Below are 23,729 nucleotides of genomic sequence, written 5' to 3' on the forward strand. Positions count from 1 at the left end.
AGCATATTGAATTGTGTAGAGAAAAGCGATTCTTCTAGATGAGCAGGCAAGAGAAATTATGAGAGGTGCTTGTCTGGTTTTTTTCGATTACATTAAAGCACAAATCTCTAGATGTGCTACACGATTAATTTGTAGGCAGGGGAGAGGGNGGCAATTTTTTTTGGAGGTATGAATAATCTGCCCTAAGTATGAAAAGTTCCGGCCCCTATTACGAAAATCGAGTTGCCCGTATTACGAAAAATTCCGAGCCGAGGGTTCGAATGTTCTCTAAAAACACTGTAAATTCCTTACGTCATGCACCGTTCACCCGAACTCGGACCGTGCAGAAAAGTTATCAGATTGATCTGACAACCTTTACCGACGCGGACTATACACGGCACTGATTCACGTGATGCTTCGTAACATGGTGGACTACGCCTAATCTAAGGTATATGATCTCTCCTACCTCCTATTTTTTATCATACCATACCATGTCAGGATTTGAAGACTACTTTTCTGTTCAGGTGTTTCTCATAGTGTTGAGGGAAACCTTAGAGCTGGCCATCATCATCTCTGTGCTCTTAGCCTTCGTCCAACAGAGCTTCAAGCCAAAAGAGGCCGTGAAATATGATAGCATACGCGAGCCAGACTCACTGGACGAATCTGCCGTTGAAGCTGTCGTTGGAGAAGTCAGTGGTAATGGGTTGGCCTCGGCGTACGATTCGGAGTCCACCTATAAATATCTTCGTCTTCAAATATGGGCTGGTGGACTTTTAGGCCTTGTCTTATGCCTCTTCATCGGGTCGATAATCTTAAGTGTATTCTACATTCTAGGTAATGACTTGTGGGCGGTGGCAGAACATTATTGGGAAGGAACCTTCTCTATTCTCGCCAGTATAATCATTTCCGTAATGGGCATCAAGATTTTGAGAGTCAGCAAAATGCAAGAAAACTGGAAGAGGAAGTTGTCAGCTATTCTAGTCAATTCTGATTCTTTGAACAAGGCAGTGGAAGGACATAAATCCAATTCGTGGAGCGTCTGGTCAGAAAAATACTCCATGTTCATTCTTCCTTTTGTAACGACACTTCGAGAAGGAATGGAGGCGATAGTTTTTATCGGAGGAATCGGCATCAACGAGAACACTCTGATTCAAGCAATTATTAACTCCCTAATTGTTGCAGTGGTAATAGGCAGTTCTATTGGTGTACTCCTATACCGTTCGGGCAATACGCTTTCGTTGCAATGGTTCCTTATCACTTCAACATGTTTCCTATACTTGGTGGCTGCTGGATTATTCTCCAAAGGCGTCTGGAATTTCGAGCTTCAACAGTTCATCAACAAATGTGATGGGTTCGATGTTAGCGAGACGGGCCATGGTCCCGGGTCCTATGACATCAGTAATAGTGTCTGGCACGTGAATTGTTGTAATGGAGAACTTCAAGATGACGATGCTTTTTGGATGATGTTTACTGCTATCTTTGGGTGGACCAATTCCGCAACCTATGGAAGTATTTTTGGATACCTATTCTATTGGATTGTTGTAATTGCAGCTTTTAGTGCATTGCTCCACGAAGAAAAGAACGGCCATTTGCCAGTAATACCCTTAAAATGGCAAGCTAAAAGAATGAGGAAGAGGATAGGCTTAAATAACTTGCCTACCCCTACGAGGGAAAGTATTGATTCGATCAACTCTGAAACTCCATTAGTGGGTTGATTTGAAAAAAGAAAATGACAGACATAATCATTTTAATAATCCCGGCCTAGTGCTCGAGATTCTACTAGTGTAGTTAAGATTGAAATCTAGGAGTTGCGAAAGCCTGCTTACCTTTCTGTAAACGATCGGGTCTAATTGGCAGTTTCAATTTGCTCTTCTGGAGAAATTGCTCAACCAATTTCTACTGCATGGCATTCTACTTTGGGGACGTAGGCACATCTATTTCGCGCCTCTCCAAGGGAAACGGGCCCAACGACATCGATTCCAGGTTCAGCGAAGTCGACACTACTTCGGCATCACGGGGTTGGCGCTTATCGACCCGCCAGTGCCTGAACGGCTCGAATATCTTGCTAACGCCACATCGGAAACTGCCATCTGAGCCAGTATCAAAGCCTACAACTGCCACAACAGATCTTGAATACAAGTATAAGGGCTAGTATAGAATTATCGTACTTTGGGCAGACATTATTTATCACAAAATCGATAGGAAGCACCCCTTTACCTTGCTTCGCAATCGTTTTCCTTCTACAATGTTTCATAAAAGAAAAATCAAACTGTAGGCAGCCCGAAAACTTTAAGATCTCATGAATCTGTGCATCCGGTATTTCTGAAGAGGCAGATGCGTTTTAGTTTATGTTTAGGGGATAGGCTACCAACTGTTTAATCGGGCCAATCTTTCTGCAAGTTAGTATGTTCCATATTGCTATGTCACTAAATGATGTCAATTGCCATGAAATGAACAGAGCTAGGGGTTTTTAATTTTCGTGGAATAAGCTTTAACGTTCCACCTTTTGAGCATTAGTTTCATTCATGGATTTTCAAACCGATAATATAAAGATGGCTTATTCCTTCAGCCAATTAACTAAAAAACAATTAGCTTCCAATCCTTAATGTAACAAGAAGTAACTGTTACAAGGAAGGAATAATAGTATTAGCTCCTACAATCATCTACTCGATAGATCCGAATATTAACGTAGCAGTGTCAATAAAATCACTATTCAACCTTTTCTTTGCAAATGGTCATAATGAATGGCATCCTTGCTCACCATGTGATCTAGTTGTAAGGGAGTATATCTTTATTAATTGCCTATTGCCGAAATGAAATAGCCCACTCTGGGATAGTAAAAGCCGAGGGTTCGAGGCGAGCAATTTGGGACAATAAGTAGAGTTGCTAGATGCAGTCGAGGAAGTCGGCAACATGGGCAGACATCCTAAAACAGCTGTAGTATTCCTTTCCTCCTAGCCAATGGCAAGCACTTCAAAGGACAGAAGGCTTGGCAGAATCACAGCCCATCTTGCATCAAAATGTACGTTTATTGCAGTGTAGACATAGTATCTTATCTGATTAAATCAGTTGCATGAATATGCTGGGTGGTTGCCATGCAGATTTTGTGTGGCTTTTTTTCTCGGGTGCAAGGTGGCCTGAGCACTTGACTCAATCCTTGGCTAGAGTCTAGATCGCTATATACTAGTAGGAATTAAAGCAAGGGGCTGCGCAAATGTCATGTCAAGCCCACAGTTTGACATCTGACTATTTTTCTTGGTGGTCCAAGCAAGAATGGCCGAGATTGGATTGGGTTGATCCGATTCCCTAACATGTTCCAAACGTTGAACCCATTGCTAACCAATGAAAGCTCGTATACAACACAGCCCGGAATATATTCAGGTGTACATCGGCATCGGAAAACTTCGTTACAGCCCGCCCTGGTCCTCTAGTGAGAACAATACCTAAGGCACCTCTACTACTAGGATTAATCAATTCGATCTGGTTTTGAAATATTTTTTAGCCATATAGACAGCAATACATACAGGATGCTGGATAATGAGGTTTTTGGAGCACCGTACACAGGTTCATAATACAGCAGTATTGGGTGCTGGCAGAGCTCAAGATGAATTGAAAGACAATAGAATGTCTATCTGGAGTGAATTAGATCTAGTTTAAGCGGTTTCGAATAAACTTTCTAGCCAATTATCTAAAACAATTTATAGGAGAATTTGCCGTTCGGACATACGACGTTCTAAATTTATTTGCAACCCGAGCCTGGCCGTTTTACCACTCGAATTCACCTGCCCGTTGTTCTATCCGGGATATCCTGTAAAACAATAGGCTGTGTTTCGATGAAGCAACTTCTGAGACCCAGGTCTATTTAAATGTGGAATATCTTTGTAGTTCAACTTTGAATTCGTACAGAATAATGAAAGTTTTCAATAACTGGAGCCTTTGGCTATTCATTTCTTGGTTTTCAATCGTCCAAGCTGAGACCGGTGAACCATATACACACACAAGGGATCCTAAGATAGCCCTCAATGCTTGTAACGCATTGATATCCAGTTCGGCAACGTTCTGTAAAGCTGCTGCTCGAAGAAGACGTGATTACAGCTGTGTCTGCAAAAATACAAATGCATTGGCAACGTTCTCAGGATGCTATCATATGCTTGGCAAAGACACTCCAAAGTATGTCAATTACTTTTTGAAGCAATGCGAGTTATACAATGTCACTTTAAGTCCAATTGATTTTGAGGATGCATACAAGAACTATACAAGTCTCTCAAAGTTTCCTCATGAAATCGAAGGATTTAATAAGACAAAGCCTATCGATGTACCAATTGCTTTAACTCAGAATGCTACTGATATTTATTGGAAGTCCTACAAGCAGTTTAATGGCAATTATGAAGACTCCCTTTACTATGGGGCTGGTGTCTTGGGCTATTGGCTTCTTGTTTTTGTATTGGCTGCTATCAGTAACTGGGGAAAATTCTTGTTTCCATCTGTTTTCAAGTTTTTCACGGGTCCAGTTTCTAATATCTGGAGAAAGCACGTTACATTACCAGCTACATCGAGAAAGAAGAAAAGCAATGAACAACGGTTCTTATTCATATTCGATTTACTTATCCCTTCCAGATTGGAAACTCTAATTTTAGTGGGATTCCTTTTTGTTCTCATTGCATGTTTGGGTGCAAATATGACTTATCATGAGGGGGACCCTATATTCACCAATCGGAGGGAGGCAATGCTCAGATACTTAGCTGATAGGACTGGAATTGTTACTACTGTTTTAATGCCCTTGTTGATTCTCTTTGCTGGTAGGAATAATTTCCTTCAATGGTTTACTTTGTGGAACTACGCAACCTTTATAGCCTTCCACAGATGGGTTGCTAGGGCCGTATTTAGCATGGTTGTCGTTCATGCAGTTTGCTTCACGATATATGAAGGATCCCGTTACAGTCATGCTGTTCAACAAACATACTTTAAATGGGGTATTATCGCCACTGTTGCTGGAGGGATCATTATGTTCCAGGGAATGCTTTTCTTAAGACGCAGATGGTACGAGATGTTCTTACTAATTCATATTATTATGGCCGCTTTGTTTATTGGAGGTGCTTGGATCCATACGGATGAGCTTGGATATGTTTGGTTTTACTACGCTACATCTGCTGTTTGGGTTTTCGACCGAGCTGTGAGACTAGGAAGAATTTTCAGTTTCGGTTTCCCAGATGCAAGGGTATTCTTGCTTGCTGACGAGACTTTGAAAGTTAAAGTACCAAAGCCTAAATACTGGAAGTCAATTCCTGGTGGGCATGCCTTTATTCATTTTTTGAGACCGTCTTGCTTCTGGCAATCGCATCCATTCACTTTCATTGATTCGATAGAAGATGAAAATACCATCACTTTGTACTGCAAGGTGAAAGGTGGGGTAACTCACGGTTTGTACCAATACCTAGCCACGCATCCCGGAAGATCAACCCATATCAAGGTAGCTTTGGAAGGTCCCTATGGTGCTCCAAGTCCCGTGAGCAGATACGACACTAGTGTTTTCATTGCAGGAGGAAATGGTATTCCTGGAATTTACTCTGAAATTCATAATTTGGCTACTAGATCCAAGGACAATATCAAACAGTCTTTGAAGTTGTACTGGATCGTTAGGGACTACAAGTCATTGTACTGGTTCTATGAGGAGTTGTTAGCTCTTAAAAACTCCAAGATTCAAACAACCATTTACATTACAAAGCCAGATACGGGCGATTGTCTTGAAGAATTTAATCTCAGATTTCCATTAGGGCATCGTGAAGAATTGGATCTGGAGGAAGAGAAAGAATTGAAATTGAACAACAAGCACAGTTCTGAATTTGAGAACAGAGACGCAGAGAAAAAGAATGAGGAGAAGAAAACTTCAAGTTCTGATGGTGAAAAAGCAGTCTCATTACGATCTGTCACCTCCTCCTATGATAACTACTCGGCAAACAGGAGAATTGTCTCTATTATCCAAGAAGAATTATCACACGTTTCTTTCAAGGAAGGCCGGCCCTGCATTGAGAAGATTGTTACGGAAGACACTCGGGAATCACAAGGATCCACAGCCTTCACAGTTTGTGGACACCCCATCATGGTCGATGATCTCCGAAAAGCAATAGTGAGAAACTTGGGACATACTGATGGGAAGAGGGTTGACTTTTTTGAAGAATTGCAAGTATGGGCTTAGCTTTTTTAGTCTTGCTAGCTGAGATTGCGCTTCTTCTGTCTATTTCCGGATTCCACAGGTGCGCGAAAAGTGGAAAAATTTCAGCCTGCCTGAAGAAAGTCCACATGAAACTAGGCTTAGAGACTACAAACCGTAAAAGTAAGGGGAGTACCAGGCTGAAGGAGTAGGATATGCGTCAAACCCTAAGTATGATAGCATAACCTAATCTAACATATGTAGTTGGATAATACTGCCGAGTGTAGTAGCGATCATCAGGGTCCGAGTCTAGAAATGGGAAACAAATTAAACATTGTTTTAAAGTTGTAGTGATGCCGAGGTGGCTATTGTATCATTGCACGACGGTACTAACCCTTATTTAAGCCAATATCTTAAGTGCCATAGACATCACGGCCTATACATTTCAGAATATGTTGAACACATTGATGAATGGCAACCATGCCTGAGTGTTGGTTTTGACTTCTGCACTATTTCTTTTATTTCAGTGGTACCATATTCCTAATCATATTATCTGATCGGATCAGTGAGTTCGTATTACAAAAGGGTCCGTTTGACGGCGATAATAATCACAAAAACGAATGCAGCCAATGAAGATGTTCTCTTAAATAAATTGACATGCCCGGAAGCAGATGCATGGCCGTTTGATTGGCTGGTGCCTAAATTTATCTCATTGAATCCTTGGCAGGCCGTATGGTGGGGGGACATGTGAAGATATAATTTTTCTTTGCTAAACCTGACAGATCCAAGACAATTCAAGCAACATCACAGCCGTACTTTTCGATAGAGGCAGCTTGGCAGGGACACTTGAACAGATCGCTTGGCCGATGAGGAGGAATACTTGAGACCTTCGATAAATCAGCATGAAATGAATTTGTACGAGCATGAACATATTCAGGTACAATTTTGATGAGATGCGGCGCCAATTGTATCACAAAGCCTCAAATCATTTACGAGCTCCCTCAACAACCTTCACTCTGATAGGCTCCATTGTGGCCGTGGGTGCAACCATAAATTACAAAGGCGGACTACAAGCCGGATTACCGGAACAGGTATATGAGAAAAGTTAATTAGTAGTGTTAATATTGGTTCCACGACAAGTCCTTGCATTAATTTTGAATTGGAAGCCGTTAGGTATCCCCATATAAATACTGGGGCTTTGTCTTCATGAGCACATAAAAAGATCTGATTTTGAAGTACACTTTCCTAATTTGTTTCAATGCAGCTTATCAATGTACTTAGCCTACTTCTCTTTCTTGGGTCAATTCAAGCTCATGATGCGAAGTACGCTAGATATGGAACTGACCTAACCAATTTCTATGCTTGCAACTATCAAGTTATCAGAAGTGCCACCTACTGTCGTGCACGTGGTTTTGGATGCTACTGCAACAACACTGCAGCTTTGTCAACTTTGACGGGCTGTCTCCACTATAAGGATAGACTTACTGATTCGTTGACCAAATACTTTGTTCACATGTGTGAAACAGACTTTAAGGTGACTGTCACTCAGCAGAACATTACCGACGCTTATGAACTATTCAAAACTTCGGCCAAGAATGTTCTGGAGGTTCCAGGATACAACAGAACGAAGCCTATCAACTACCCTATTTTATTCGAGAAGAGTGTAATGGACTTGTATCACGATTCATATGTTCAGTTTCTTGGAAACTATGATAATTCATTGTACTACGGTGCTGGTGTTCTTGGGTATTGGCTTTTCGTTATGGTTATAGCAATGGGTGCAAATTTTGCTACATATTTCTTCCCTGGGTTAGTGAAAAAATGCACTGGTCCTATTTCCAACACATGGAGGAAACATGTGACATTGCCAGCAACTGCAAACAGAAACAAATCTGAACATCACTTTTTCTTCGGTATCCATTGGCTTGTTCCATCTCGATTTGAAACAATTGTGATTGTGGGATTCATTGCTGTCACTACCTTCTGTAATGCACACAAAATCACATACGTGGAAGGTGATCCCCTTTTTGACCTGAAAAGATTAACTTTGATCAGGTACGTTGCTGATAGGTCTGGTATTGTTGCTACAATACTCGTTCCATTATTAATTTTGTTTGCGGGAAGAAACAACTTCCTTCAATGGACCACCGGATGGAATTTCGCAACTTTTGTGACATATCATAGGTGGATTGGTAGAGTGACCTTTGTCTTGGTAGTCGTTCATTCTGTAACATTCTCGGTAGCTTTCGGCAATGAGAGGTACAAAGAGGATATGAAAGAAACGTATCTTATTTGGGGTACGATCGGAACTGTTGCTAGTGGCTTTTTGATGGTTCAAGGAATGCTCTACTTGCGTAGAAAGTGGTATGAAATCTTCTTGCTTATTCATATAATATTGGCTGTTCTTTTCATTGCCGGTTCTTGGATCCATGTTGCTGAATTAGGTTACGTCTGGTTCTTTTATGCTGCTGTCGCAGTTTGGGTTTTCGATAGGGCCATTCGAATTGCTCGTCTTTCGTTCTTTGGCTTTCCCAAAGCTCGGGTTGTCTTGTTGGCAGACGAAACACTCAAGGTTATTATTCCTAAACCAAGCTACTGGAAGTCTGTCCCAGGTGGACATGCTTTCATTCATTTTTTGAGGCCTAGTTGTTTCTGGCAATCACATCCTTTCACTTTCACCGAACATGCTGAACTGAGAGACAAGATAATTCTCTATTGCAAAGTAAAGGGTGGTGTTACACACGGATTATACCAGTATTTGATGACTCACCCTGGAATGTCTACAGACATCCGTGTTGCTGTTGAAGGACCATATGGACAATCATCGCCTGCTAAGAAGTATGATTCTGCCATTTATGTGGCTGGAGGTAATGGTATTCCTGGTATCTATTCTGAAGTTTATGACTTAGCAAGAAGAGATATCAAGCAATCGTTGAAACTCTTTTGGGTCGTTCGCGACTATAAGTCCTTATTATGGTTCTACGAAGAATTATTGGCATTGAAAGGATCAAAAATTTCAACTACTATTTACATTACCAGACCAGATAGTAGTGAAATTATTGCTGACTTTGAACAAAGACACCCAGAAGGCACAACCACTGTGGAGCTGGAAAATGAACTTGAAGATAAGTTAGACAAAGGTGATTCCATTAAGGAAAAATCCGACAGTGTTGAGGATGGCTCCATCAGTAAGACCAGTTTCGCAGAGAGCAGAGAGAAAGTCATCTCGACCATCAGGAAGGAGTTATCGCATGTTACTTTCATTGAAGGAAGGCCAGTCATGGATGAATTGGTTTCGAGAGAATCAGAAGAGTCTATGGGCTCAAGTGCATTTGTTGTTTGTGGCCACCCTATTATGGTTGATGATTTGAGACAGGCAGTATGCAACAACTTGGATAAGTCGAAGAAGAGAATAGACTTCTACGAGCAGTTGCAAGTTTGGGCGTAATAAATTAGATTGAGATGCTGAGTTTTTACTGGGTTTGGCCTTGTTGAACAAGTTTCCATTAGCCAGATACAATTCTATAGATGATGAATATAGTACAAATATGAGTAATTTATTTTTTACCTTTAATTTCGTTGATCTCATACGTAACATAAATCGTTTAGTTAACATGATCACTAGCGGGCTATGCGGTCCAAACTAGTTTTGCTGTTCGTCAATATCTTTGAACATTTCGTCGACAGAACCACCAAGATACAACTTGAGGGTCTTTCTGGTGGCAGGCAAGAGCTTGACCTTGACCAATGTTTCCTTGTCGCCTTCTTTATTGATTCTGTCGTAAGCTTGAAATCTGTGGCATCCGCCAAATGCAAAGTAGTAGTCTTTTCCGAACTCACGAACTCTGAACACATCTATTGGAGGCAATTCACCTGGGGTGATATCTTCCAATGCACATGTAGCTGAAGCCATTGGCACGTTGTTGAGAGTGGATGCCATGGCGTCGATCTTCGAATAGTCTAGAACGGGTGGGATGGGCCTTCTGATTTGGTTGAGGGGTATGTAATCGACTTTTAATTGTGAAGATTGTAAAGACATTTTGTGTATGAGGATAGTGTTGATGATTCTTTGGCGAGGATTGAGCCGAATTTATATGGGTGCAAAATTATCTTACATGCGTGAGCTGTTTGTCATCGAAGGTCTCGACCTTTGCTATGACGGATAATGTCGCGGGTGATGGGCATTGAGATGATTAATCGTCGAAAACGGCGCGACATGTGACAGCAAGGTGTCGCATCTCATTAATAATAACGTGACTGCACGACATAGTTATTTGTCATACGTTAATCCGTCGCCGGGAACGGAGCAAACGGTTTTGCCACTCCTTGCTCTTCCTACTGAGGGTCAGGATGGCACTTCCGAAATACGTGAATGGCTCACTGCTGGGAATTCCCTACTTATATCCGCAAACTTAATTATATTACTCCGATTTCGGTAAAGGATCCCGAATCCCAAATTACAAAACTAACAGTATGCAGGTGGCTTAGTGTGGTTGCGACAGGGTCCTGGCGTAGTAGAGAGTAACCATTAGTAATATTGGGTAAGTGGCGGTATTAGCGTCACCACAGGGGCCATCTGTTAGCATGGCACTGTCATTTAATGTAGAATGTCACATGGCTAATACCCACTGTGGACGGAGCTCCTGATGCTGGCCACAGTTCTTTCCTGTATGCGCCTGATCCGAGCTTATCTTTTTGATCAAATATAAAAGTTGATTTCCCATTTACACCCCTCAGGTGGTTTCTGATCCCTTCTCACACAGCTCCATGTACCACCCCGCTGTGATATTGAGTGCGGTGTTGCTACCGCTATTTCTAGTGGCCATGGTTCCCACCAAAACTGGTCCTGTGCTTCGAAATGTTCGGATAGCACTCGGCATCGTATTGGCAGTGGCCCTCTATACAGCTGTGACCCCCGAGGTTGTCACCCTGGAGAGTGCTCCATTTCACAATTTCACCCTGGCCAAGATTGCCCTCTTGACTTGCAATCTGCTTGTGTCAGCGAACACCAACAGTTGCTGGTCCCAAGGTCTTCTCGGCCTTGATTTTTGCACTGATATAATGGCCATGGCCACAATTTCCCATTGCTACGAAGTGGGGCATCCCAATGAAATCCAGAGCTTTCTCCAGATGTGTGGCGAATACAACGTCACCCTCTCGCCACAAGAATTCGAAGAAGCCCATCAACTATACCTCGACCAGGCACAAGACTTCCAGGGGTGCGGTTCCAGCAGTCCAGTCAAGTTGAACGATTCAGAGATCGTATTGTACCGCGCAGGATATGACCAATTTTTAGGCAACTACGACAGATCTATTGAGTATGGACTCTGGCTCAACTGGTATTGGATTGTTGTGTGTGGCATAGCTTCTTTCGCTACTTTGACCACCAAAATCAGATCCAAATTCAATGCTTCCAAAGCTCCCAATCTCGGGTCCTCGTTGTCGGTTGTACAGAAAGGAGAGGATATTGTCCCAAATTTATCTGGCATACGAAACGTCTGGATCACACTAAAGAGACTTGTGATTCTTCCAGCATTATTCAATTCAAACAAGACACACTCATTTGAGCATTTTCTCGTGCCCACCCGGTTGGAAACAGTCATTCTTACTGTGTTCTTTGCATTCACTCTGGTGCTCGTCTTCTATGACATCCGCTACGTTCCTGGTGACCCAGTCTTCAGCTCTGCATACGTGGCATACCTAAGGTACTTCGCTGTTCGTACATCCATTCTCAGCAGCTCGATTACGCCATTATTGATCCTCTTTGGTGGCCGTAATAACTTTCTCCAATGGCTCACTCGCTGGGACTACTCCACGTACATCACTTTCCACAGATGGATTTCAAGAATAGTGATGATATTGATCGGAGTGCATGGTGCATGTTATTCATTCTATATCGTGCACTACAAGCTCAATTTCAGTGAGCCCTACGTGGTCTGGGGAATTTTCTCTGGTATTGGTGGAGGGGTAATCTTGATCCAAGGTTTGTTGGTTTTAAGAAGGAATAACTATGAAGTCTTCCTCGTGCTTCATATTGCATTGGCTGCCTTGTTTCTTTTTGGGGCTTGGTTCCATGTATACTCGCTCCGCTGCTTAGGATACTATTATGTGTCTGTGGGAATCTGGTTAATAGACAGATTGGTGAGAATTGCACGGTTGTGGGACTTTGGATTTCCCGTAGCCAATGTTCTGGTCATAGATGATACCGTCGTTGTTGCCATACCCAAACCAGATTATTGGCACACAATTCCCGGAGGGCATGTATTTGTCCACTTTCTTCGTCCCTCGTGTTTCTGGCAGTCCCATCCATTCACATATGTAGTCAGACCAAAGGAAATTGTGCTTTTCATTAAAGCAAAAGCTGGTGTGACTTCGACCTTGCATAAATCACAGAAGGTTCGGGTTTCTATAGAAGGGAGTTATGGAGAACAAACTCCAGCAGACCAGTATGCCAGTGCTGTTTTCATTGCTGGGGGCAATGGTATACCAGGCATTTATGCCGAAGCAGTGAAACTTAAAGGTGGAAAAACTGAAGTGACATTGATTTGGGTAATAAGAGATTATGTCTCCATTGAATGGTTTAAAGAGGAGCTAACAGGATTAAAGGACAGTGGAATCAGGGTAATAATTTACATCACATCATGGACGCCCCTGTCATTGGCCCAAATTGATCCCACAAGCTCTTCGTCCCATGCATCTACCCCGCCAGTTCATACACCAAACTTAACTTCAAAGTCATATACCAGCCAAGAAGGCGAATTCGAATCAGGAATTCTCAACCCGGAGGTTGCGATGGACGATATCGTTACCCTGAAGAATGGTTCTGATGGTACAGACCTCGAACATCTACTAACATCTAAACTTCTGCAGTATGGCTCGATGCAACCATCTCATGATCTTTCACATATCTTTTTTAAAAGCGGAAGACCAAGTATGAACGAAATTGTTGAAGAAAGCATAGCTGAGTCTTCAGGCTCTACTTGTTTTGTGACTTGTGGACATCCAGTAATGGTTGATGCATTAAGAACTGCAGTTGTGGACAATTTAAATAACAAAGAAGGTAAGAGCATCGACTATTTCGAGCAGCTACAAGTGTGGGCATAGGAAAGGAAATCTGCTGGCCCAGTTTGGGGGCCGGTTAAAGTAGACACCGAAATGGCGGAACACATAGACTATGATACGTTACTTAATTTAATGAGTATTCTGGAAATAATTCTTGTTTGGTGATTGTAAAACTTAGACCAATAACAGACTCGCTAGACTGTATGGTTTACTTGACTCGTTAAAAATGATTTGTAAATTATTCGTACGTATATATTAGTCTATAAAAAATTCCATAACAATCGTGATATAAATTCATCAAAACAAATCTGTGAATCTTTCATGGGAGGTTTAAACTTGCTCATCATTAGCCTTAGCCTCAGAAGCAAAACCAGTAGAGTGTGCCATTTCTTCAGGGCTTGGTGGAACCCAAGAGCTAGACTTCCATGGCAAGATCTTTTGAGCATACAACTCATCGACTTCCTCCAAACTTAAACCCTTAGTTTCGTTAACGAAGAAGTAAACGTAGAAGAAGGAGAAAAGCAAACAGCCGGTAAACACAAAACCGTAGTAGAAATGAATAGCGGAGGTGATAAATGGAGTGAAGAAAGAAATCAAGAAACCCCAGATCCAGTTGGCAGCAGTGGCAGTGGCCATGGCCTTGGAACGGATTCTCAATGGGTAGGATTCGGAAACAATGGCGAAAACACCACCGGCCCAGGTAGATGCAAAGAAGAAAATGTAAAGACAGGTGACGAAAATCATAGCATTACCAGATGGCTTGTAAGTGTTGTCATTGTTGTATTCGCCATCCTTGTACAAGTGAACGGAACCAATGATGGAGTAAATGATGAAACACACAAACATGGCAGCGGAACCGGTCAAAAGACATTGTCTTCTACCAAATCTTTCAATGGCCCAGATACCCACAAAGGTAGAAGCGAAGTTAACAATACCCAAAATGATGGAGGTTTGGAAAGAATCCTTCAAGCCAACAGCTTGGAAAATGGTGGTACCATAGTAGAAGAAGTAGTTGTCACCAGTCAATTGTTGTAAGGATTGCAACATAATACCCATGATGACTCTTCTGAAAATGGCTGGTCTACCAGTGATCAATTCACCCCAGGAAGCGGAGCCAGCAAGAGCTTCACGGTCAATACCAGCTTGGATCAATTGCACTTCGGTGTAGACAGATGGGTCTTCGACTGGAACCTTGTTGGATCTAGCAATGGACTTCTTAGCATCTTCAATTCTGTGCTTTTCAACCAAGTAACGTGGGGACTCAGGCATACAGAGCATACCAACAACCAAGAAGATAGCCCAAAGGAAACACAATCCCAATGGAATTCTCCATTGTCTGGAACCACTCAACTTCTTGGTTCCGTAGGTGACACAGTAACCGATGAAAATACCAAAGGTGATACACAATTGGAAACAGTAGACCAAAGTACCTCTCAACGACTTTGGAGAGGATTCACTGATGAACATAGGAGCCAAAACAGTGACAGTACCGACACTCAATCCGGTGATAGCACGGCCAACACAGTACTGGTACCACTTGTCAGTGGAAGAAATTTGTACCACAATACCGACAACGTAGACCAACATGGAGAACATCAAACCCCATCTTCTTCCGTAGATGTCAGCAATCTTGGACAAGAAAATACCACCAACAGCACAACCAATGTTGAAAATGGAAACCAACAAACCAACTCTAACGTTAGACAAGTAGAAGGTTCCATCAGCGTGAGTTTGTCCGAATCTTTCCAAGAAATCAGACATGTTAACGAAACCAGAAATAGTACCGGTATCGAAACCAAAAACGAAACCACCAAAGGCAACTAACAAACAGAAGAAACAGGTGGAAAGGTAGTTTCTAACCGATTTTTCCGACAAGGATGGGGCAAGATCAGTAGGAGTGTTGGATTGATCCAACTTTTCTTCCTTCTCCATGATGGAGGAGGCGACAGGTGTCTGAACACCAGATGCAGCTTCAGAGTGTGACATTATTCGATGATGAACAGGAACTGGAGGAGAAAGTGGGTGGGTATTTATACTGCAAAACCCGGAAAAATTCGACGAGGGCACACAGAAAATAAGCAGAATTTGTTATGTTTGTGTTATGCGCCCTGCAATTTTCTCACCAGTAGCCCCCGCATGATCGTTAGTTACGCCCACAAAGTCTCCAGTTTCTCCGAGCATGCCCCACGGGAACAGCTAACGCTCCATGGGGGGGCATGTTGCATTGGCCGTCGGGTGACAATGGTTTCCCCAGAAATAGCCCGCTGTGATGTTCCATCTTTGTCCTGGTCTTTGTCCGTCTGAATTGCACAGTTGTGGTACCACCTGGGTGTTACGCTTGGAGGGTGCTTTGGTGTAACTTGTTCCGCAACGTAGCATAAGCATCAAGTATGACCCGTTGGGGTGATCAGTTCTTGCGGGGCCAAGATTTGCCATGCTTGTCCGGAAAAATCTTCATGGACGAGGTTGGGCCATGCGTCGATCATGCGGTCACAAAACCAGATTTTCCGGGTCAAATTAGTCAACCTAATACAAAGTAGCCAGTATCTCGGAATTATGGTTGTAGACAGGGAGACCAACCGTTCAAGGATAGATCTCATTGCCGCAAGCCCAGATGCCTTCCGCCTCAGTCCAAAGGTCCGAGATGAGCCCATTTCTACATCGAAGCTCAAAACATCCCCCACGCAGGTATTCACACACCTGCCGGATGTTCCTATTCCCTGAAAAAACCGGGTCAATCCACAAAAAGTAATTCCGACGAGGTTTAATCCCGCATGGGGCCATGCAGAGTTTTTCCTGACTGTTAACGTCGGATGATCCTGTCACACGGTGCCCCAAACGTGCCCCTCCTTCAGGCCCCGATTCCCCTGCTTTGACTTACAAGGGTATGGCACCATCCTCTATAGGTGGTACTTCTCGAAGACCTACTCTGCCAGGTGACATTGTTATGAGCCAATAAATCAGCTCAAGGGTTTCTGGTTGTGTGCGATGAGTCACTCTAGAGGTATTGCATATTAAGCAGGATATTTGGATTTTCCCAGAGAATTTGCCCAATGCTGGTCCAAATTACTGGCTGGGAAGTGTATAAAGCCATACAGCACACTGCAGGCATAAAGGTAATGCTACTAGTCATTTTTCTCTGGTGGATTTAATGTATACCAACCTCATTTCGGATTAATACCCATGCGGGTGTGGGACCCCGAAAAATGTAGCCCAATCCCTGTAACGGCTCAGGGATCATGTGAGGCAGCTGTGTTAATTCCTGGTGAGATGCTGGACACGTTACACGAGTAAAAATGTAGCAGAATCACAAAGGCAATTAATACAACTGCCCCACTCCTGTTCAAAATGCACCCCGGCATTAATATTAATAATCGTGGAGAGGATGGAACAGGATCCTTTTCAGTAAGGTCCGAGTATGGCCGAAGATCAGAAGTTTTTCAACTCCGTTCCGAAATTTCCGCTCATCGAACAATTTTAGCTAAAATTGAACCATTCTGAACAGGTATTCTCTCCACTATTATTCGACTTTTCGGGCTATTACTATTGTAGCAGATAGTTCATTATTATGAATGGTACACTGAGTACGTATTACATTTTCATTTTTCATTTATTTTATGAATACAAGTGGAACGTGTGGTGATTAGGCCCTGCTATTTCAGTGTCTGGCTGAAATAGTGCCATCTCAGACTTTGGCTACGTCATTGCATTATTGTTATTACGCGATAATAAAATATTAAACCACATGTATTTCCTAGCTACTCAGGAACTAAGAGCTGCAATACCCCACAAAATCGAACTATATGATCATAAGACTATTCCATGGATTATCTCCATTCAGAGTTGCCCATGGAGATCATACGATCTAATCGAAAATCTGAAACAGGAAATACACGGCACATGTATTTCTCTTCTAAGTTCATTGATGGGCATTTATCAGGCTCTTTCTATAAATAGAGTGGTAACTATTGAAGAATACTCTAAACTAGTGAAACTTTTTAATGATTTCCATCTGGAACACCAAATGGATTCAAAACCCTGTTCTCAATCACATGAAACACCAGGAAGTAGTTATCCAGTATCCTACTTTGCTTCCTGCTTCGCAGGTTCTTAAAGGCAAATTAGTTCAAGGTGATACAAAAGTTGTTTCTTGAGGAACCTGGATATAGTTCCTTCTTGCCAAACTTTCCATTTTTCTGGACGACTCCATTCCAGTCATAAAGCCAGTATGCCACCTTCTTGGCTTCGTAGTAGGCCGACCTTTCAAAGCCCAAATGCTTCATTATCTTATCAAGACTTTCCTCGTCAAAATACCGCGAGTTCTTGATACAGGGTAAGGGCAAAACAAAGAACAAGCTGCTAATACTCCCTTGCTTTGGTTTTTTGAGGAATTTGGTAATTCTATGCAACATCTCCCCTCTCTCCTTTGGCGAAGGAACGAAATTTACCACTAAAGAACATGAGACGAGATTGAACTTCTCGCTGTCGCCTTTTGGCAATGGTCTTTCCATAAAGTCCTGCTTTAAAATCAGGGGACTCTGTGAATTTAAGTCGATTCTAGTAACATTCTCAAAGATCCCACATGTGGATATGACATTCGAAGCACTCAAAGACCCAATTTCCAAGGCATTAAGTGGACCGTCGAGTTTGTCCAGATATGCTGGCTCTTTCAACCACTCTATTAACCTCTTCGACGAGTCACCTCCTCGTTTGCTATCCTGGCCCTGGGTGGAGGCAGATTGGTATGCATTAATACCTCCTCTTTTATCTATCTCTGCGTCAATCTTGGCCAATTCTATCACGAGGTCTCGTTGGGTAAGTTCTTCCAACCGGATTGGCTTGTCAGATTTGGCCAATTTGAATGAACTATAGGCTTGTTCGTATATACCTCTGGTTCGACTGTTCAAAACTTTACTTTTGTAATCTTCCAAGGAGGCCTCTGTATTTTCTAGTTTCGCCAACTTTGATATTATGGAAAATTTATTCTTTTGGAGCACATGGAACCTTCGTATGAGCTGTCGAGCTTTCTGTGGCTTCAATGACTTTGGCGTTGGAGCCTGTCCTGTTATGGTCTGGGGACGACGGAGAAGTCCTCGTTTCATTTTGTGGTATGCAATTGTGGGTGATGTCCTGAAAGGTGTGTATTTTCCTTCTGTCGGTGTGATACTTTGCCGATAGCCTAGTTTCTGTCAGTTGTGGTTGCTTCAAGTTCTTTTGCAGTTTGGTGTTCCAGTTGTAGTCTGAGTGCTTCCAGGCTGTTGGTAGTTTAGTCGCTTCTTCTGGACAAACTCCCCGGTTGTATTTTTCTTCTGGTAAAAAAGCAAAATTTGAAGCTCGACACTGTCTACAATTGAATAAATGTGCCAGTACGTTCTTTCGTTGAGCCTTTCTTACCTCTAATTCGAGATAAGACTCCAATTGCAAGATTTCGCTGGTTTGAATTCTCAAAACTTTTCGCTGCTTGATTCCTCCTGAAACTTTTCCCACGGCTCTAAAATAGTCCTATTGTGGATAGTTCGTAATTGCACACTGATGCTTCAAAAGCCTTCCCTTAGGCCCGAATCCAGAAATTAGATGGCAGAGTATTTGGCACCTTGGAGATTTATTTGAGATGGAGATGGGCTGTATGCAGGACCCGATGGGTATCAAAAAAAAGCGATGCCTAGCTGCAACAAGAACAGTAACCTACGGTAAAATGGCTCCAAAACCTGCAAATAAGAATGCCAGTGGCACCAAGAATAAATCGAAGGGCTCTAAATCCAAAAAGGGTGGAAAGAATGTCCAAAAGGAACGTAAAGCCCCTACTTTAAAGCAAAAATTGGCCAAGCAGTCCAAGATCGTGAAAGTTGGTGATTTGACATGGAAGCCTGTCGAAATCCCCGACAACCTCGGAGACTACCTGGGATTCATGGGTTTAGAAGAGTTGGAAGGTGTCGATGTGCAGGTTGTGGACGGAAAGCCTCAGTTTGTTCAGATAGAAGACACTAAGAAAGCATCTGCTAAGGGACAGGACAAGAAGGCAAAGAAAGCTGAAGTACCTGCAGAAACTAAGTCCGAGGAGGAGGAGAAGGACGATTCAGAGATGGAGGAAGAGTTTACTGGCTTTGACGACGAATCTGCTGTGGAAGAAGACTCTATCGAAGAGGACGAGAAAGATGAGAAGGACGAATTGGAAAATAGTTCGTTTCCATTGGACTTGCCTTTGCCTGACGATAACGAAATAAACTTGCCCTTCTGGCAAGATGAGAAGGCCCAACTTTCATTGAATGCATACACTTTGGCAGGTTTGAACGCCATGAAGTTCACCAAGCCTACTCCAATTCAGAAGAGAACCATTCCCTTGGCCATTGAAGGAAAGGATATTATAGGTAAGGCCACCACTGGTTCTGGTAAGACCTTGGCATACGGTATCCCCATTTTGGAAAAGTACATGAGCAAACTTGCTCTTATCAAGGAAAACCGTCAAGCTAAAATCGTCACTCCCCCCACTGGTATTATTTTTGCGCCTACCAGAGAATTGGCTCACCAAGTCGTTGACCATCTCAAAGAGATCTCCAAGTTCTCCCCCTTACACTACAACGGTATTGTCAGTATTACTGGTGGTTTATCCATTCAGAAGCAAGAAAGATTACTCAGTCATGGTCCTGGAATTTTGGTGGCTACTCCTGGTCGTTTCTTGGAGTTGATCGAGAAAAGCGAAGAGTTGGCTATCAGGTTAGCTAACACCGATATGATTGTTTTGGATGAAGCAGACAGATTGTTGCAAGATGGCCACTTTGAAGAGTTCGAAAAGATCTTGGAATTATTCTCCAAGAGCAGAAAGAAGTCCTCCACTATTGAGTGGAAATGGCAAACATTGGTTTTCAGTGCAACCTTTTCTAGAGACTTGTTTGGCAAATTAGACAAGTTCCAAAAGAAGGGAAAGGCGACTGAAGGTACTTTGATCGACAATGACGAAATTCTTCAATTATTGAATGCCAAATTAAAGTTCAAGGATCCCAAGCCAGCCTTGATCGATGCAAACCCCAAAGAAATTGTTTCTGGACAAATCACTGAGGCGTTGGTGGAGTGTGGTCCAACTGAAAGAGACTTATACTTGTACTACTTCTTATTGATGTACAAGGGCACTACGTTAGTGTTTGCCAACTCCATCGATTCTGTTAAAAGATTGGTACCATTTTTGACCCTGCTTAATATTCCAGCCTTTGCATTGCATTCTGCCATGATTCAAAAACAAAGATTGAGATCTTTGGAAAGATTCAAAGAGGCCAGTGAGAGAGATGAAGTCGCTGTGCTTATTGCATCCGATGTTGCAGCCAGAGGTTTGGATATTCCCAACATCGACCATGTTGTTCATTACCATCTTCCAAAAGCTGCTGATGTGTATATCCATAGATCTGGTAGAACTGCAAGAGCTGGAAACGAGGGTGTTTCTGTGATGTTCTGTTCTCCACAAGAAGCCTCTGGTCCTTTAAAGAAATTGAGAAGACTCGTGGCTACCAGTTCCAAAAATACTAGACTCAATATCCACAGTGACGTGAAGCTCTTGCCCCTTGAGATGGATTTGGTGACTCAGGTCAAGCCAAGAGTCGCTCTCTCTGCTCAGTTGGCAGATGCCACCATTTCTTCCATTGCTACCAGAAAGGAAAAAACTTGGGTCGAGCAGGCAGCTGAGGAATTGGGAGTGGATCATGGCTCTGATCTCGAAGACTTCGAGGACGACATTCTTAAAAAGCAAAGGAAGAGGAAGGAGAGTAAGGCTTTGACCAAAGACGCCCAGAAAAGATTGAGAGCTGAACTTAGAAACTTGATGAGCGTTCCTTTGAGAAAGAACTTGAGAAGATCATACTTGACAAGTGGCTTGCAAAACTTGGCCCATCAAATGGTCACTGGAAACACTCACAAGGATGTCTTGGGACACGAAATCACCAATGCTTTGGACGATTTGAAGACTAGTGGCTCCAAGAGAGCGAAGAAGGGTGGCAAGAAGTAAATACTCTAAATTATCGAGGAAGCTGAAGAACCTTCACTTCAAAAGCAGCTTAAAATTATGCTGAGTGCACTAAGGATACCTGAGGTGGTCATTTAAATGCCCCAAGTCGTTCTACTCGATTGCTAGTCGAGCAAGCCTTTGTACCCTTCATAGAATCATAGACGAATCAATAAAACTAGTTACGATATTTGTTAAGCGAAAACATCGGTAAGTCATCCTTTCCAACGGTAATTTGACTACCAGTATAGTTCAGTAATTAAATCTACTGTATAGAAACATCATACATACATGAACTAGCAAGCTTAACTCAATACTCTAGAAACATTCCTAACTCAAAACATGAACTAGCAAAATAACATAAGATATTGCAGTCAAGCAGGTATAGAATGAATTTTTAAGTACAGGAACGTTGGTTTACAATCCCTCAATAATTATGATTGCTGAATTCGGATACTAATGGTTGAAGTCGCTTTTCATAGCATTTTGATTGCTATATCCGTCTTCCAATTTGAGAGAGAACCAATTTGAGAGAGAAATCAAAACTAAATTGCCTACTATTAAATTGGTTAAAAGACAATTCTGGAATACAATTAATACAAAGAATAATTGAAGTTAATAAATTTCTTGTTCCTCCACCTTTGCCGTTCCACAATTTACATCCCTAGCTTCATGCTCAATTAAATTGCAAATTTATTGATGCAGAATTCAAACACTGCGAACTAACATACAGCCTACTAATATAGAACCAAGAAAAATTTTGAAAGGAACAGTCTAGGAGTCCGAGAATCATGGCTAATTACGCCATAACCTCATCTATAAGCTCCGATCCTCTAGACGCACCGGTAACTCGTCTAAATGAAATCTTCATCATCATCATAATACTCGTCATCATCAGATTCATCAGCCAATTGTTCGAAATTGACCTTGTATCTCAACATGGCACCAACACCACCGAAACCTTGGACGAATTGAGCACCTTCAGATGATCTGTCAGTAACGAATTCCAAGTTAGCACCGAAGCTCTTGTAGTTTTCGGCTAACCATTCCAAGAATGGCTCTTCCTTGACAATTTCCATTTCAGTACCGGTCTTTTTGTCCAATTGCCATGACTTGTCTTCTCCGTCTGGGTTGGCGTGGGCCACGACTTCGGCCCCTTCGATGTCCTTCATGGTGTATCTGACGATAGCCAAGTTTTCGTACACAATCAAGATTTCACAGGCACCAAGGTCCAATGCCTTCAAGGTGTCTTCGATACCGTAACAGAACTTACCAGTGTCTTGAGAGATTTCGTCGAAGTATTGGTTCAACAACTTCTTTTCCTGGACAAACTTGACGTTGGCCAAAGTCTCGGCAGACAACTCGATGGCCTGGTTGAAACCGTTCTCACCACCGTAGGAGATATCGACGATCTTGATGACTTTTTGTTGTAATCTCAAGTCGAAAAGGTCGGACTTGGACAATTCAGTCTTGAAATCGGCAGAACCAGCCAAAATCAAACCCTTACAGTTACACTTGTCGTTGGTGATGAAGTTTTGGACCGCCACTTCTGCGACCTTTCTGACGTAGTTGTGTCTCTTTTCTTCTCTCAATCTGGAGAAACGCATGGCGGACTGACCACCTCTTCCGTGCTTCTTGGGCAAGTCCACCGTGAACTTATGCAAGATTTCTCTGGTGTTTCCCGACACAGCACCGAACAAGGCACCATTACCGTCCATGATGATGAATCCGAATCTGTCGTCGTTTTCCAACAATTCGCTCAATGCTTCCACGTGGAACTTGTTGTCACACAAGTACAAAGAGGTGTTGATGGGCTTGAATGGCTCGAAATCGATGTTCAACTTCTTTTCCTTACCTTCGTCAGTCAACACTTCACCACAGTAGATCACCAAACCATTCTTGGGCACCGAGTTGTACAACTTCAATTTCTGTTGGGTCGAGGTGATGGCTGACAACACAGACAATCTGTTGACACGCGATTTAATGTTGGAAGCAGTACCGTATTCATCAGTCAACATCTTTTGCTGGATGGAAATCTGGCCCTTTGGTGGGATAATCAAGGAGATCATGGAGGTTCCGTTACCACGGGCGGCCTCCAAGGACTTGATCAATTTCTTGACCTTCCAGATCTCGATATTCTTCTCTGCATCGGTTTCTTGAGCTGACATTGTTGGATAGTCAAGGAGGACAGAAGTGAAAATTTTGATTCAGGCAATGAGAGGGTCACGTGTTTGGATATCACGTGACATGATTGTTGAGGCACGGCGAAAGCACGACTCGGATGATAATCGGCTGGGGGCGGTAAGGATGTTGCCAGCTCTGGCGTCACTCAGAATCACAACAGGCTTGGAAGAGTGATATAATTGTTGGTATAAATTGTAATAAAACACCTATAGTCACATGCCAAAATTGTTGATCAAAATGTAATCAAATACCTAGAGTTCAAATACCATAGGGCAAAATGAAACGGCACTCAATCCAGCATTACAGAGCAGCAGCTTAGCAGGGAATAAATAATGCTAATGCGCATACTAATGGCAGGAGTAC

The 23,729-nt window shown here is 42.6% G+C and overlaps 7 protein-coding genes across 7 annotated transcripts; 4 read left to right on the top strand and 3 right to left on the bottom strand.

Annotated features, from left to right (window-relative positions):
• Window positions 1-439: 439 nt before the first annotated feature.
• On the top strand, window positions 440-1,694 carry FTH1 (Fth1p; the record flags this gene model as incomplete). The annotated part of the gene is made up of 2 exons (XM_020211019.1): window positions 440-647; window positions 708-1,694. Exons 1-2 carry the CDS (start codon window positions 471-473, stop codon window positions 1,692-1,694), a joined length of 1,164 nt encoding a protein of 387 aa, XP_020063164.1. The 5' UTR covers window positions 440-470.
• A 2,083-nt stretch (window positions 1,695-3,777) lies between these two features.
• Window positions 3,778-6,175, top strand: CANTADRAFT_69517 (ferric reductase family protein; the record flags this gene model as incomplete). The annotated part of the gene is made up of 2 exons (XM_020211020.1): window positions 3,778-5,813; window positions 5,892-6,175. Exons 1-2 carry the CDS (start codon window positions 3,890-3,892, stop codon window positions 6,173-6,175), a joined length of 2,208 nt encoding a protein of 735 aa, XP_020063165.1. The 5' UTR covers window positions 3,778-3,889.
• A 1,213-nt stretch (window positions 6,176-7,388) lies between these two features.
• Window positions 7,389-13,234, top strand: CANTADRAFT_55136 (ferric reductase family protein; the record flags this gene model as incomplete). The annotated part of the gene is made up of 2 exons (XM_020210407.1): window positions 7,389-9,299; window positions 13,001-13,234. 2 exons carry the CDS (start codon window positions 7,389-7,391, stop codon window positions 13,232-13,234), a joined length of 2,145 nt encoding a protein of 714 aa, XP_020063166.1.
• A 288-nt stretch (window positions 13,235-13,522) lies between these two features.
• Window positions 13,523-15,178, bottom strand: CANTADRAFT_23154 (sugar porter family MFS transporter; the record flags this gene model as incomplete). The annotated part of the gene is made up of 1 exon (XM_020206924.1): window positions 13,523-15,178. The coding sequence occupies one exon, from the start codon at window positions 15,176-15,178 to the stop codon at window positions 13,523-13,525; it is 1,656 nt and encodes a 551-aa protein (XP_020063167.1).
• Window positions 15,179-16,823: 1,645 nt separating this feature from the next.
• CANTADRAFT_96698 (25S rRNA (adenine2142-N1)-methyltransferase) lies at window positions 16,824-18,743 on the bottom strand. The gene has a single exon (XM_020211999.1). It carries the CDS (start codon window positions 18,292-18,294, stop codon window positions 17,314-17,316), a length of 981 nt encoding a protein of 326 aa, XP_020063168.1. The 5' UTR covers window positions 18,295-18,743; the 3' UTR covers window positions 16,824-17,313.
• Window positions 18,744-18,863: 120 nt separating this feature from the next.
• MAK5 (putative ATP-dependent RNA helicase) lies at window positions 18,864-21,185 on the top strand (the record flags this gene model as incomplete). The annotated part of the gene is made up of 1 exon (XM_020206231.1): window positions 18,864-21,185. The coding sequence occupies exon 1, from the start codon at window positions 18,888-18,890 to the stop codon at window positions 21,183-21,185; it is 2,298 nt and encodes a 765-aa protein (XP_020063169.1). The 5' UTR covers window positions 18,864-18,887.
• Window positions 21,186-21,821: 636 nt separating this feature from the next.
• Window positions 21,822-23,723, bottom strand: ERF1 (translation termination factor eRF1). The gene has a single exon (XM_020207954.1). The coding sequence runs from the start codon at window positions 23,348-23,350 to the stop codon at window positions 22,037-22,039; it is 1,314 nt and encodes a 437-aa protein (XP_020063170.1). The 5' UTR covers window positions 23,351-23,723; the 3' UTR covers window positions 21,822-22,036.
• Window positions 23,724-23,729: the final 6 nt, after the last annotated feature.

This window comes from Suhomyces tanzawaensis, assembly GCF_001661415.1.
Source record: "Suhomyces tanzawaensis NRRL Y-17324 unplaced genomic scaffold CANTAscaffold_6, whole genome shotgun sequence".
In the NCBI taxonomy this organism is placed as follows: domain Eukaryota; kingdom Fungi; phylum Ascomycota; class Pichiomycetes; order Serinales; family Debaryomycetaceae; genus Suhomyces; species Suhomyces tanzawaensis.

Coding starts and splice junctions, on each gene's coding strand:
- CANTADRAFT_96698 (XM_020211999.1), bottom strand. CDS start 18,294: ATGAAACGAGGACTTCTCCGTCGTCCCCAGACCATAACAGGACAGGCT.
- ERF1 (XM_020207954.1), bottom strand. CDS start 23,350: ATGTCAGCTCAAGAAACCGATGCAGAGAAGAATATCGAGATCTGGAAG.